This window comes from Stomoxys calcitrans, chromosome 3, assembly GCF_963082655.1.
Source record: "Stomoxys calcitrans chromosome 3, idStoCalc2.1, whole genome shotgun sequence".
NCBI classification, from domain to species: Eukaryota; Metazoa; Arthropoda; class Insecta; order Diptera; family Muscidae; genus Stomoxys; species Stomoxys calcitrans.
The window spans coordinates 60,988-77,497 of record NC_081554.1 but is presented as its reverse complement, the minus strand read 5'-3'; the positions used below and the strand labels follow the sequence as shown (position 1 = coordinate 77,497).

At 38.1% G+C, this 16,510-nt stretch overlaps 1 protein-coding gene across 1 annotated transcript; it reads right to left on the bottom strand.

The window, feature by feature from the left end:
- Positions 1-334: 334 nt before the first annotated feature.
- On the bottom strand, positions 335-14,439 carry LOC106088540 (palmitoyltransferase ZDHHC3). Its single transcript, XM_013254111.2, has 3 exons — positions 13,899-14,439; positions 13,394-13,834; positions 335-1,201 (listed from the first exon to the last, which is right to left on the bottom strand). Exons 1-3 carry the CDS (start codon positions 14,012-14,014, stop codon positions 922-924), a joined length of 837 nt encoding a protein of 278 aa, XP_013109565.1. The 5' UTR covers positions 14,015-14,439; the 3' UTR covers positions 335-921.
- Between the last annotated feature and the right edge of the window lie 2,071 nt (positions 14,440-16,510).

The following is a 16,510-nucleotide window of genomic DNA, read 5'->3' as shown; positions in this document are numbered from 1 at the left end:
TACGTGTGATTTGTCATCAACGCTACCGTAAAGGGTTGGGCATCGCTGCCCTAAGTTCTCCCAACAAACTTCATGCGTCTGGGATACACGTTTTTGTCTAGCTCCTTGTGTCCCGTCAGAAGCCCAATCAAATGTTTGGACTAAACCTGCTGTTCTGCACAGCATGCGCCTACATTATTTCCATTCCAGGCTCTAGCAGAAACAAACAAACAAACCACTTCTCTTGCACCACAAACTAATAGTTTGGTACCTTCTTTCAAAATCCAATTTTTAATATTCTTTTTACGGCAAAACGACCCCGAAAAACGAACCCGCATAAAAAAAGACATTAAACTACATCTTTATGGATTTCAGCATATTTCATTTAAATGTACAAATCTTAAAACATTAGGTATTGCTTTGGTTTCCTTCTACACATATGTAAATGTGCACGTTATCTTTCTCTCCCACTTTAGTTTATACATGACATTAAAATTATTTTTACAGTTGATTTTCTTCGAATTATTCCAAGCCGAAGTGTCTACATTTATTATATCATATACATACATACATACATACATCATAGGGAGGTGTGTGTGATACGTACATATGAATACAAAAACTAAAAATTATTTATGATAGTAAATACAAATAAATATAACTTAATTAAAACCTATGGACTCTTGATACAATAATGTTAAGTGCTTTTAACCGTAAAAAGAGGAACAGTCAGTACGCTAATAGAGTGGTTTGATAAAAAGTGGATAGCTTCCTAGGCAATTATCACCCACGCGCGTAGTGTAATCTTTTTAAGGATTTCGACAATTTATTTAGAGAAGGACTTCTACACCATATATCACGTTTCCCTTTTCTAAGGGAATTTTTGATTAATATATATGTATATACTTGTGGATCCTACGCTGATATTGAGATCTGTTCAACTTAGACATCGTGACTCAGCAATGGGGTGTCATAGTACCTCAGGGAGGATGAGGAGGAATTAAAACTGGAACAAGGACATAGCCAACATGCCGGATGGCCTCTGCCAAAAACATCTGCCAGTAGATATAGCTTACGTCGATTTGGGCGATATGAACCCTTTTGCTGCGCCTGCTCCACGGCCGTTTCATCGTGTAGGATAGCGTGCATTTGATCTACCATTATAGCCAGCACGAATAGACCAAAAAGTGCAGACTCCAACAATAGAATTACACTGTGTAACCTGAAATATATACGCATGCATCTTAGTGATAATTCTGTCATTAAAAATGATTTTAATATATACAGTATAATTTTCAAGAATTCCAACTCAACAAACTTCCTCTAACCAGACTCCACTGTAAAGGCAAAACAAACACAGCGCAAGTGAGTTCATATAACAAAACTTAATGTAGATGTGAAATAGGTTTATTTGACAGATTTTCCGTATAGAACTGTAAAATACAATCGAATCCGCTTAAACACATTTTAATTGAAAAAATCGGTTTATTGAAAAAAATCGCTTGAACTAATTGACTATAAGGAGCTTTCAACACATTTCACTCCGCTTAACAGAAAACCCGCTTAATTAAAATACAAATTTATGAATCGCTTTATTGGAATTAAAATTTATGCCAAAAAGTCACAATTCAAAGATATCAACTGCGAATGGTCAATGTTACCATTTGAGTAATTGCACTAGTTTTAACTAGCTTCATCACAGTATATATTCCTCATAATCTTTATAATTCCTAATCTTTTAATTACAACGCCTTTAATTTACTGAAGTTCTGCTAATGGAAAACATTCTTAACTCTACAAACTTCGATTAATTGAAACGTATTCGAACTTGGGATAATTAAATACATCGGATAATTTACACAAGTTACTTTTATTTTGCTGTCAATTAGGCCAATTCGACTGTAGGCTTCACTAATTGTTGTGAATAAGGCCGAGGGGCTTTACAATTCAAAAATATTTTTCACCCGAAATTTGATTTAATAATGTTTTATTATGTAGATATTAAAACATACGTGCAACATTTTTTTGTTCTTAGCAAACTTGTGAGGAGAAATCAATTTCATTATTTTGTCATAGAATCACGCCAACGTAGGTGAAAGTTCACGCATAGCAAAAGTGTCCATCAAATTTTTGTATGTCAAAAATCAAGCTATAAAGCTGAAACTTGGTCTATTAATTGCTATAGCCCCCATATAATCAATTTTGCATTTGTATTTGGTTCGACGGAAACTTGTGTACTTTTAACTTGTGTGACGTTTAAAATGAAAGTTTTGCTTTTCCACAAAAGTTCCGAATTTTATACAATTTGCACATATTTATTTTTAATTGGGGGAGTCATACAGACCGATCTCCCTGCTCTCACCAATGGGAAAGACGCTTGAGGCATTACTCCTCCCCAGCCTCGTAGGAGAATTTCCATTCGCCGAGCATCAACATGGACGGTAAGCCATGACAAATTATTTGAGGACATCACCAACACGTCCCTCCAGCCAGGCCTGAAACGATGGGTCGCGAATTATCTGTGTGGTCGCCAATCATTTGTGGAATTTAGGGATAAGAAGTCGAAACACCGTAGAGTGAAACAGGGAGTTCCCCAAGGTGGGGTGATATCTCCGGCACTGTTTAACCTCTGCCTATCCTCCATTCCACCCCCTCCAGACGGCATAGAGATCGTATCATATGCGGACGATTGTACGATCATGGCATCAGACCCCCCACCCATTGATGACACATGCGATAGGTTGAACGTCTACATCAACGAGCTTGCCTCATATTTCGCTGCAAGAAATCTGAAGATATCCGCCACCAAATCTTTAGCCACATTGTTCACTACAAATACGCGTGAGGTGAATACTGAGCTGACTGTGATGGTCGATGGAGAAATGATTCCGACCATCAAGTGTCCCAAAATACTTGGTGTCACATTTGACAGCTCTTACACATTCTCCTCACATGCCACAACAATCTGCAATAAAGTCAAAAGTAGAAACAAGGTCCTCAAGTCACTTGCTGGCAGCAGTTGGGGTGCAGACAAAGAAACCTTGTTGACCCTGTACAAAGCAATTTGCCGATCTGTGGTAAGTTATGCAGCGCCAGTGTGGTCTCGTCAACTTTGTGACACGCAGTGGAATAATATTCAGATCTGTCAGAATGCCGCCCTCCGAACTGCGACGGGCTGTCTCCTCAGTTCTCATGTGGACCACCTCCATCAGGAGACAAAGATCCTACCAGTGCGAAGACATAACTACATGCTGTCCAAGCAATACCTTTTGGGCTGTTATCGCAGAAACCATCCAAACCATCATCTTGTGGATAGATATCCACCGCACAGAAGCCTTAAGGTAGATCTTCAAGATCTAGAGCGTGAGGTTCAGCGCTACAAGAGAGAACCTCTAGATCAAGCGACATATCAAGCGGGTACAAACAACATTCATGCAGACACGGTAGCAGATGCGGTAATTGGCTACCGGGTGAATGTAGTCCTTGGAGAACGACCGCCACCCATTGCACCCGAAGAAATCGATCTCCCCCGGCAAACCAGAGTGGTACTGGCTCAATTACGTTCCGGCAGATGCAGCCGCCTCAATTCTCACAGAGCTAGAATTGATGCCGACGTGTAAGATGTATGTCCGGATTGTAACCAGAGACCGCACGATACACGTCACCTGTTTAACTGCCCGGCCAAACCCACTCGACTCAGACCCAGATCCCTGTGGACGCACCCCATCGCAGAGTTCCTGAGTCGTGACACTCAACAGAATCAAGCAGACGAAAGAAAGAACACAATAAACTGCTACAACAACAACAACAACTAGTTTAGCAGAGAAACCAACACAGACTTGCTCACCTTTAGAGCCCGATGAGTATCACAACCTTCACATACAAAAGAGGCTACAACAAAAAAAAAACTCCCTTAAAATCAACAGAAAAGTGGAAGTTATTGATCTGCAAATGGCGTTAATATCTACTAGTCAATGATAAGTTTGAGGATTAGATGAAATTGCTAGAAACCGATTTAGATTCCCATATATATTTTGGCCCGATTTGGAATGAAATTGAAATAATATCAAACATTTGTTAGGTTAGGTAAGTTTAGATCTAAGTGGCAGTCTGCCATTAGACTCACTCAGGTGTTTTCGTCCCTTGTGTATCACAAGGAACTGGAGAAGAAGGTGCCTTCTAGTTCATGCCGTTGAACCATCCAGATCGCTTTAAAAATCCCAAAAAAAATCAAATAATGACATCCGCTAAATTAAACAAGTTCTCAAAGAAATGAGAACCTAAACTCATTCTGACTGCCAGTGCGGGACACACACATTAGATGTTCTATAGTCTCTTCTTCTGCGACGTCCTCACAGCTTGGCAAAAGTCGTTACTAGTAACCTTCAGTCTGTCAGCATGTTTTCCGATCACACAGACTGACACAATGACTGACACGTGCGTTCTAGCCAGCGACAGCAAAGCGGTAGACCTCTTTAAGTCTAGATCAGGCCACATAATTTTTGAATTTATTTTTATTTATTTTTTTGGTTTCACACACAACAAGATTTAAAATCTTTTAATTACACTATGTGATTGTTATTCTAAGAAAAGGGAAGATTGAGTTTAATTTTTTAACTACATTCGTATATAGAATTTCATCAACAATAAGGAATCACAAAGAAAAATAGGAAAAACCAAACAAATAATTTAATGTCCAAAGACGCGCCACAGTGAAGAAAAATTTCCATTCAGATACCAGCAGTTTATGACACATTGGAAAAATCAAATTTCTTCTGTTGGTTCTACCAAATGCCCACAAACTTCCTTTGTGACGATCTATCATCCGTTGCCCTCCGGTCCTGATCCTGAAGAATTACATGTCGCTAGAGGCATACCCACAAATTCCAGTTCGCCTGAAATATGCAATGTAGTTCCTAGTCTCGCAAGCTCATCTGCTCGTTGTCACGAGAAGTGATAGAAACTAGCGCAACGGACGTTACCGTTATAGTTATTGAACAAAGGCATTTCACCAATCTCTTGATTGCTTACAAATTTCTTATGTGAAAATCATTTAATAATTTCGCCATGAAATTTCAATTTCATAAGCTTTCAAAAAAATTAAGCTCTATTTGTAATGGGCGTTACACTTCACTACACTTACTGTAACGGACGTTACGGAGTCTCATTATCCTTATATAACAAAGGACGTATTTTTTGATTAAACGTTATTTTTCGTAAACATAATGTAGTAAAATGTCGACTTTAAACATACTTGTTTGAAAAATATTGGGTTGCCCAAAAAGTAATTGCGGATTTTTCATATAGTCGGCGTTGACAAATTTTTTCACAGCTTGTGACTCTGTAATTGCATTCTTTCTTCTGGCAGTTATCAGCTGTAACTTTTAGCTTGCTTTAGAAAACAAGTGTAAAAAAAGTATATTTGATTAAAGTTCAATCTAAGTTTTATTAAAAATGCATTTACTTTCTTTTAAAAAATCCGCAATTACTTTTTGGGCAACCCAATATATTATCGGACTATATCTACGTCGACCGAATATGCCAAAATTTGATGAAATAGTAAGCAGAGGACTTTTGGTTTTTTTGAAAAAAAAAATTCTGGTTTTATGAAAAAACTCTTGGTTTTTCTTTAATCTTTGAGCTTAACTTTGATCGGACTGCAAAATACTTTCTCATTTACATTTTTTGAGCAAGGGGGTCAATTTTTGTGGAATTGCCTATAATTATATCTAATATAACGATAGTATGGGCATTTATTAATTTATATTTTAACAAGATTAAAGGCATTAAGTTAAGCCGGCCCGAACTTTGGACTCCTAGCGGAGTTGAGTAATAAATGAGTCCTTTATTACCAATCTGCGTGACCCAGTGATACAAATTGCCCGTTTGTGCGATGTGCAGGTTGCCCCCTGTGATATTAATCACTGCTGTTATATTTCTGGTGCTAGGATGGTGCTGGTCAAGTTCATATCCGATCATACCAGGGATTTGATTATGGCGAACTCTTCTAGGAATAACTTGATCAGGCTAAACGATGTAATTGGTGGCGAGGTTGACCCCCGTGTGTACTTAAATGATCATCTTACCGCGCCTGCCACTAACCTTGTGTTAAAATGTTGTAAGCTGCGGTCACAAAAGCAAACATTGAGATACGTCCTTATAAATTGAGATATTCCCTAGGTGTGCCTTACGTTTTTGAATTGTGACGTTAAAACAGTGAATGCGTCTGAATGTAACCAATTATTTGGCGGAGTTGATTCAAGCAATGATATTGTTGCAGCAATTTCATTGAGCCATTAGTGCTTTATTAGTTTCGAATACTTGCATCTTAGGCAATATTATGTGCGATAATTCATGTTTTGCTCCTCATTGTGTGCTTATAGTGATAATTTAAATGAAGGTCATCTAAAATTAATGAAATTAAAAATGTTGTTGTTGACAGTTTATTAAGTGTTTCCGAAACTTGACTTAAACCAAGTGTACCGTCGAGTCGATTTGAAATTTCGGGATATTTTGTGGCAGGAGATTCATATCCCCATCTCTGCCCCTTTAGCAGGAATAAAACCAAATCTGTTATAAGAAGAGTTAGTAGGGAAGCGAATGTATTGCAGTTTGAGGGCAATAAAAGCAATTATGGGCGTTGTTAATATCAAATGGACTTGACAGTTGCAAATCGTATGATTGTGATTTGAATGTGGAGGATTTGAATACGATCTTTAATAGACACGTGTTGGACTCCCAAAGTAAATCTCTTGACTATAATGGTTTTGCTTTCCAACCTGAGGGGTTGTGAGGGTTGGATAAGGCTTTTTCGGCCATTAAGTCAAATTGTTCCTAGTATTTTAATTATTATTTAATGTCGTTTCTTTTTAAGTTATTGAAATGCCGGTTCCAATTCTTTTTTTTTTTTTTTGTTAATGAGTTTAATTTTTGCCATTTTACCAGAACTAATCAGTTGGTTCTTCCGAGGGTAGATAATATTTTGAGTAGAATTTTTTTTGTTAGGGTTGCACGTTTTGTACAACACGCTGCCTGTGGATATAACAATTTCAGTTTTTCAACCAGATCTTTATCAAATCGTTTTAGTCTACACTTTCAACACTTCTGATTTTTATGTCAAATTGTCAATCCCTTTTATTATATAGCCTTACGGATTGTCTTTTTATCATGCGTTTTTTGTTAATTTGTTTATTTTTTAATTTTAATATTACTTATTTTTTAAAATTTGTTCAGTTCTTTTTTTTTTTGTTATTAAGTGATATTTTTAAAAAGTTTTTTATCTGTTTATAGTCCTTAATCATTTGTTTTTAAAGCCTTTTTTCATTATTGAATTTTTTATATTTTAATTTCAGTATTCCTTATTTTTTACATTTTTTAATCTTGCTGTAATCATTTTTTTTTATTTTATTACGTTGATCTTTTTAGTAGGATTTTTTTCTAATCAGTTATTGCTTATAATTTTTAGTAATTTGTTTTTTAATTATTATTTAGTTTTATCTAGAATTAGTAAGTGTTAAATATTTTAATTTTATTTAAGTATTTTTTACATTTGATAAAAGAGTGCGTCTTATGTATGGTGGGATTGTTTATAGGCCTAATAGCTTCGCATTGCATGGAATGAAGTAAATAAATAAAAAAAGTTAATTGAAAATTTCAATAATTCCAACTAAAAAAATTGGATCAATTAAAAACTTTAAAATCGTTCAATCATTTTTAATTGAGTATTCAATTTTTTTATTGATGATTTTTTCAATCACGATTTTCAAAAACTCTGATTGATATTATCATTTGCATGATTGAAGCAGTTTCAATTTAAAAGTTAATTAGATAAATTCTTTTCCTGATTGAAACCAATTATTTATTTGTTTCTATGTAGGGTAACGTTTAATAACATACAGTTTGCGCATGGTGCGTAACCAGGGCTGCCAGATTTGCGATTTATCGACATTTTCAAAAACTCTGATTGATATTATCATTTGCGTGATTGAAGCAGTTTCAATTTAAAAGTTAATTGGATAAATCCATTTCCTGATTGAAACCAATTTTTTATTTCTGTGTAGGGCAACGTTTAATAACATATAGTTTGCGCATGGTGCATAACAAGGGCTGCCAGATTTGCGATTTATCGAAATTTTTCCGATTTTTAGCTTAAAAATAGCAACGTGCCGATAATCCGGCGGTACAGGGTTAGTGTTGTTGTTGTAGCAGTGTGCCGTGTTTTATCTTTTGTCTGCGTTGTTGGGTGCGTCGGGCGTCTTGCTTGAAACTTTGAGTGGGACGGACGTATTTTATTTCGCTCAGCAAGAATTTTCTGTAACTCGTAACAGGTAGTTATTTTTCGAAGAAAATATTTATGTCACTTAAGGACAGGTACGATAGTGTTATCCGTTAGGCGGATAACACTATCCAGTGCAGCGGCAGATTAAGAACCCAGAAGTAGGCTTCCAATGTACTCCAAAGACACAACAGCTGCAGCGGTGGTGTCAAACGCAGCATGTCGTCTGCTACTAAGACCTTGACAGGGGGAGAGACGGCGCTAGGCTCCACTAGCCGACAGATGTCTGGTCAGCCGGGGGTTTTGCAAAGCCACCCGGTCAAGTCTTAATGACAAGGCCGAACCTATTTTACCTTCGCATGCCTATAATTTGCCGAGGCCAATGGCCTTCTTCTGCAAATCAATATGCTCTTTAAGAGGCTCAGATTTATTGATAGGCTTGGTGAAAGTGATCTTAAAACTCTCACCAATAAGGTGAGAGGCACCCTTAATTGGGCTCGGAGATTCGCTGCTCAGGCTACTCCAAAGGCTACACGTCTTGATTTGGAAACGGCACCGCAGTCAGCCAAAAGGCTGCGGTTGCCTGTATATCATTCCATACCCAAATAAACTAAAGCGAACAATAGTAATACGGGTCCAAGAACCTTTGCTAATGTCGCTAGGGACAGCTTGGTGATTGAAGTTGTCGAGAAGGGTGAAGATAAGCGAACTATACCTTGTAACAATTGGAATGGGATAGTTAATGGACTGTCATCTCTATACTCTGATGTCATGGGGGGTATCGCTCGGGCCTCCTCCAGTTTAACGATGCAAGCTGGTATCTGGGCCGATACAAACTAACCGCTTTCGGGGATCAACGCTCAACTGCGTTGCGCCATAAGATTGGCGAGATCTGGCCAGGCGCAGCACTAGATTTAGTCAAGAAGGACGAAACTCCGTCTCGACCCATGGCACGCGCTTGGATACTATGGATTCCCTCAGATACTGGATAAATACTTGGTAGGTTAAGGAAATGTAATCCCAATATTTCAACCACCGACTGGAAGATTGATAGATTGGAGGGGGCTGATGGCGACCGGGGACCGGGGACATGGCAACAACAACAAGTTTGAAAAAGTTATATCCAACGGATTCAAGAGGTGCATAGAAGCTGTGGCATTTGGGAATCAGAAGACGACTCACCAGTTGTTTCTGAACACTTGTCTGAGGAACTTTGACCTCATCTCTAAAATCAGGCGGATATCAGGAGACTGGAAATCCACCTGCCCCGGGGAAGACGCCAAAACGGGACTCGACAAGCTCTGTGCTGGTAGGTCGTTCATTTGGATTGGGCTCAAGATATGCACCAGCGTCGGGGATGGATCTAAAAAAGGTACTTCGACAGCAGCAGATAGTGAAGCATCTATGGAGGAATTGTCCACACCGCAAGTGTCCTGAGAAAGAGTGACTGCGCTGCTTTCTCAACTGCCCCTGGATGCGTTAGGAAACTGATCATCTTGTAACGCAAAAGAAACAAGCAGTCGAAAGATAGAATACAACACACTGCTACAACAACAATCAGATATCGAAAAGTCCGGATATCAAAGAAAGGGGTAAGCTGCTTGTCGGATATATTATAAGTTGCAATTTGGCGGTTTGTAATAAAGGGAATAAACCGACCTTTATTACCAGGAACAGGCAGGAGGTACTAGATGTGACCCTTTTATCGGAAGATATTAGCGGAAGGCGTTATATTAGTTTCTGCCTTGGCGAAAATACTGCAGAAATGGTCCCTCGGCTAACAGAAGAAAGGCGGATTGGGATAAATTTCGGCACACATTCTGCACGACTATTCCTTGTAGACCAGAAAATGAAGTGAAAACTGCGGAGGACATAGACATAATGGTCAAGCGGATCACGAAAGCCTTGAATGACTCGCTTGTGTCAGCATATCCTAGTGCCAAGCAAAGGGGCAAACAGCGACCGCCATGGCGGACCCCAAAACTGGTTGGTCTAAAGAAAGACTGCAGAAAACTCTTCAACAGGACAAAATTCACAAGGGCACCACACGATTGGGACGTCTAGAAGGTTCCCAAAGCTGCCGATTGTACGTACCGGATTGACCCGATGAAGTCCTTCAAGAGTTGCCCTTTCAGTGTACAACACACTGCTACTACAATAACCATATGCGATACAGTGAATGTCACGCAGTTCAAACGCCCCAACTGCAATATTCTCTCAACAATAGCTCTCCTGCAGGTGTGTAGGGGCTTTTTCTTTGGTCATGCGGCGCCTACAGACACTATGTTTTTCTTGATACAATATTCGATATCCCAGGCAATGTGGATTACACATTGCCTGAATCGCTTTCTGATAAAAAGTACTGTACCACTATTCCTTATAGAACCCATTGGAACTACAATAACCTTGATAATAGAAGTACATAGACTTCTATACGGATGGTTCCAATCTAGACGACCCGGTGGGCTTTGGGCCTTTGGACCTTCAAGGGAAGGTCGGTGGAGACTGCCCTGCACGAGGTTGTGCATAAAATAGCAGAATCCTTCGGTGCCAAACGTACACACTGACGGTATGCATTGAGGGTGGGAGCAGCTCATACCATCGCGGTGTAATCGAGTCGACGATAGGAAACCTGGAAGGAAGGGAAGAATTTTCCGATCGGATACATGATATTAACCCTGAAGTCGAGCGCAAGGCACTGCTGCCAGAGGCACAGTCTTGGATTGACGGAGCCCTAGTATTGCCATCTGGGAGATCATGTTACGCGGATAGATCAAAGCTAGAGGACAGAGTGGGCCTGGGGGTTTACATTAGACAAATTGCAAATTTTTTCAAATTTTGCCCATGAACATTCCACTAAGGAACAGGGGCAAACTTCTCACATATCAATGAGTGCAGTCCGATTCAAGTTTTACGCTCAATGATAAGGGACCTCCTTTTTTTATAGCCGAGTCCGAACGGCGTGCCGCAGTGCGACACCTCTTTGAAGAGAAGTTTTTCATGGCATAGTACCTAACAAATGTTGCCAGCATTGGGAGGGGAAAACCACCGTTTGAAAATTTTTTCTAATGGTCTCGCCAGGAAGGAGATTAACGCCTTCTCTGCGAATGGGAAAATCCGCATCGTTTAGGTGCCGGGCCATAACGGAGTAAGGGGAAATGAAAAGGCCGACAATTTGGCGGTGAAGGCCAGAGGACTACCGTCAATAAACTTGGTTAACCCGAAGCCTTTCGGGTCGACGCAGTCCGAATTAAGGGAGTGGGCGACGAATGCGCATGCAACATTGTGGAACAGCGAAACGGTCGGTAGGACGGCGAAAATCCTATGGGGTGATCCAGATCATGAGAAGACGAGGCTAATACTGAAAGGAAGCTAGAAGGAGGTCAGTATAGCTATTTGTATAATAACGGGACACATAGGACTACGAGCTCACGTATGTAAAATCGGTGCGGCAAATGATAGCATGTGTAGGACATGCGGGGAAGATAATGAGACGTTGGAGCATTTCCTTTGTCATTGCCCGCCTTTCGCGTCCAACAGATACCGGCACTTAGGTGGAGACACAATATCAGACATTAACCAGTTTAAGGGAGTGGTATTGAAAACAATTAAGGATTTTGTAAGTAGCAGGGAATTTCTAACTTAAAATTTTGTTTTTAGAGGTTACGTTTTAGTTTTTAGAGCGCACAACAAGCCGATTACTGGCTTATGTGTATGTCCATAGTGGCATGGGGCGGATTAATATCTGAACCCTCTTTTCAACTTAACTTAACCTATGCCATCTGGAGGAGCGGAACGGAGGATAGATAGAGGTTAAACAGTGCCGGAGATATCAGGGGTATTATAATTTAGTGCAAGCTCACTTATGTAAAATCGGTGCGGCAAATGATAGCATGTGTAGGACATGAGGGGAAGATGATGAGACGTTGGAGCATTTCCTTTGTCAATGCCCGCCTTTCGCGTCCAACAGATACCGGCACTTAGGTGGAGACACATTATCAGACATTAACCAGCTTAAGGGAGTGGTATTGAAAACAATTAAGGATTTTGTAAGTAGCACGGAATTCCTAACTTAAAATTTTCTTTTTAGAGGTTACGTTTTAGTTTTTAGAGCGCACAACAAGCCGATTACTGGCTTATGTGTATGTCCATAGGGGCATGGGGCGGATTAATATCTGCACCCTCTTTTTTCAACTCAACCTAACCTATGCCATCTGGAGGAGGTTAAACAGTGCCTGAGATATCAGGAGTATTATAATTTAGTGCATTTGTTTGTAACACCCAAAAGGAAGAGGGATAAACCATTTGATAAATATACGGATCGACTCAGAAAAAAAAATCGGTTCAAGTTTAGTTATTGCTCCCTTATATATTCGTCAATATGGTCAATTGTTTGCAAATGGGTGTTTTTCCACATTAATTTATATACAAATTAAAGATCACAAAAAGGCATTTATTTTGCCTAAAGAAGAAATCTATTGAAACTGGAAAATGTCGGTTCAAGTTTAGATACTGCTCCATTATATATTCGATTTGAACTTATATTGCAATAATATGGTCACTTATTAACCCATATTGTTTCTCACGAAATTGGTAGGAAGGATTCCTTTCTGAAATAATGGTGAATTTTAAAGAAATTGTTTCAGATTTAGCTCCCATATATACATATATATCGCCCGAATTCCACTTTTAGAGATTTTACAAGCGCATTTGTCAACCCATCATCCCAAAATAGAGAACAACCCTTTTTCGGTTCAGACCTAAACTTAGCTCCCATTTATATGCTTTGTCCGATCTTCACGAAAATTATCACATATCACTCTCAAATTTTTCCAAAGTCTGTTCAGATTAAAATATAGCTATACATCGCCCTAGTTATACGTATAGAACTGATTTGCTCGAAATTTGTTACGGATTTGTTCGGAATTAGATATAGCATCTATATGGTGGTATGACCCAATTTACACTTAAAGGTGGTCGGCACCGCACGACTTTGCATTTCCTTTCTTGTTTTGTAATACAAAACATTGTGATATGTATATTATATTTTGTTATACTTGTATCCTTTGCCCCACTTCCTTAGTGGAATGTTCATGGGCAAATTTACATTGCATAATTGTATCCTATTATTTTGCTTACAATCTTGTTTGAGATTCCAGCGTTTCATCCGATTCGCACTCCTCACAGGGATATATCCATGATCCAACAACCAAAGCAACGGAATATAGCGCTAGCATTCCAACGTAAACCAAGAATTGGAGGAAAAATTTTTGATTCCTCTCTCCAACACAATTGTTGATCCATGGACAGTGGTGGTCCATCCTTCTTATACATCGTTTACATATACGACAGTGGTGTGCGCGCGGAGGTCTATATGTCTCACATCTTGTGCAAACAGTCCAATTCCACTCATTATTGCTGTTGCCATTGTTTTTCCCAACAGTATGCAAATCAGAGAAATCCAAGCGATTAGCTGGTAGTGGAACTGTTCCCGGATCCGAAAATACTGCTTTTAAGTGCGACAATGCAAGCAGAAATACAACTGTATTGAATAATATTACATGTATGGGCGCCCATATGCTACATAAATATTTAAAACAAATAAATTAGAATGTTTTAATCGTGATTTGCTTGGAAGTCATACCTGGTCTGCATCGTTTGCAGAATTATCCATCTCATAACAACATAATCAGCGTATATAACCATCAGATACGTGATTATTAGGCAAACTACTCCGCAGGGATCTTTCACAAAACGCATTTTCTATTAAATACTTTCAAACACTGCAACACATCTGCTGATTGCCACTAAAGACTGGTCTTCCTTCAGTGGTTAGACCAATTTGCCGATATAAACAATTGTAAAACACTGCGATTAACATGCAATTTCAGCTTTATTTCATACCATTGGCAATGACATAATATTTTAATAATTGCCCCGAGTATTTGTTTGCAACAAAAATTCGACGACTTTTATTTTCCTCTATACAACAAATTTTATGTTTTCATCATAGGCTAGAGCGAAGTAGTTGAGTCTAGAGATGGAAAAATCTCTACTTCAACAATTTGTCGACATGGGAAGTACCAAGCGATAAGTACATTTCAAACATACAAAACTTATAGTGTATACTAACACAAAGTGGTCCAAACACAAATTCTAAAACATTTAGAATGGATAATTTTCAAAAAAAAAAATTTCGATGAAATACATATGTTATTGATAACTTTAAATTCAAGAAAAAAGGTTTTTTTTCGGGTTTGGATTATATCAAATTCAAAAGTACTTTTTCGGCCCCAATTTATGTTTTTTCCAACCCTGGTTGAGTCCCTTTTATTTATATGAATTTCTATTTGATGAGTTACGAAGCTAACCCGTAATTAATATCGACGGCGCTCAACAGAAATTGTCGGCGGTGCACTATTGGCAGAAATGCTTTGGGTGTGTGCCAACTGTTGGCAAAGTTGAAAGGTTTGTAAAAATTTAACTTTTGGGTGTGGTAATGTTTGGGGCTAGTAAGATATTTGACAGAAAATATGTTAATTTTAACGTGTTAGAGCAATGTTGCATGTTGGTGGTTTTTAATAGAGATAAGCAATTCTAATTCAATTTGTGTGCGGCGATTTCTTGGCGCTTAAGGCTAAAACATTATGGTCGTGTTAAGGTGCGTTTCGTTGAAAAATGCTATCAAACTCTGCAAACAAATCCCATAAAAGCAACAATCAAAAGTTAAAGAATTGAAAAAAAAACTAGTAGAAATCTGCCGCTTGAGTACGGTAGATATACCTCTTTGAAATTTTAAATGGTTAGAGCTGAGCTGTTACCGAGATCATATGCAAAATTTTAAGGCCTTTGGTGGTCCCGACGCCTCTTAGGAGGACCCTAATGTTTGTCACCTCGACATTTCGAAAACTTATTTGGGCTTTCAAATCTTCATTTGTGGACAGATTTCGAAATCATTTGTTTACTGGGTCTTACTGAAAATCCCTATACAAAAGTCCGTTTGAGATCTACAATGTCTATTCTGGTCTCTGGCATTATCGACTTTTAATTTTTGGAATTCTTGCCAAGATAGGCTTGTATTTTGTGACTAATGAAGGCATTTATGTTTGGAACCATTTCATTGCATTTTTCAGAAAACATTTCTTTAACATTTCAAAGATATATATCTATATGTTTTCAAACGGCAGACTTTTTCGATTCTATCCCACAGTGCGGCAGCGCAACTGAAAGAAGTAATGAAATGACGTCTAGCCCGTCTTTCTTCTAGTATTCGACCAGATATAGAACATACTATTTCGATAGTTGTAGGGCTGGCTGAAATATATGTATAGTAAATTCTTCGCTAATGCAAGCAACGGTAAGTCATGCGCATTTATTCCAAAATTCTAAGACGGTGGGACTATGGTTTATCTTTTTCTTTATATACGCTCTTATTTAATAGTCCACCACATCGTCATCAGAACTATGACAAAAATTTCCCCCTTTTCAATCATTTTGTTCCCTTTGAATTTCTAGCAACATTGCTTTGTTGTGTTCATTGTTTGAACTTTTTGACCTACCTTTATAAAAGTCAGTTTCTCGAATGGTGGATTAAGAAAAGTGGCCACAAAATAAAAAGACGGAAACAAGAGAGGTCTTTACCTTTGCTTTGACTTTAAGCATTACTTCCGAATGCAGTGGATCGTCGTTAAAATACACTCAGAAAAATGGTGTGTATAAAATAAAGTAAAAACTTAGTTTAAGTTTGTTAGACAATTTTAATCTAATTTGGTTAAAATGTTTATTAAAACAATGAAAAATTTCACGATTTTGTAAGTTTTACTCATTTGTAATAAGTGACAAATAGTTCATAAACTTGGGTTTGGAAATTCATTTTACTTAACCATGTTTCTTCTCAATATGTTAAATATTTCTACAGCAAAGAACGCTTTTATTTAACCAAGATAAACATGTTGTTATTTTGAGTTCAACATTTGCTACAATACTATATTCTTCAAACTGAATAAATATTCGTTCAAAATAGTTTCCGAATTTCCCATATTTGAGTAGAATTGAATAAACTTAGGTTGACAGATTTTGTAAGAGATTGGTTTAAATCTATTAACTTCTCAGTAATACCGAGCCTAGCCTTAATGCAATTATAAAAGTACGTTTTAAACAACTTGTTTGTCTGTCATTTAATCATCACTAAAATATCATAATACAATCACATTTGTGGCTTCACTTTGTATAGGCTATTATATCCATGGTAGAATC

What these genes read in the sequence shown, in the direction of transcription:
- LOC106088540 (XM_013254111.2), bottom strand. Translation starts at nt 14,014, where the DNA reads ATGCGTTTTGTGAAAGATCCCTGCGGAGTAGTTTGCCTAATAATCACG. An exon ending in CTGCAAACGATGCAGACCAG is followed by an intron (nt 13,835 to 13,898) that starts GTATGACTTCCA and finishes ATATTTATGTAG; the next exon opens with CATATGGGCGCCCATACATG. An exon ending in CTGGAATCTCAAACAAGATT is followed by an intron (nt 1,202 to 13,393) that starts GTAAGCAAAATA and finishes TATATATTTCAG; the next exon opens with GTTACACAGTGTAATTCTAT.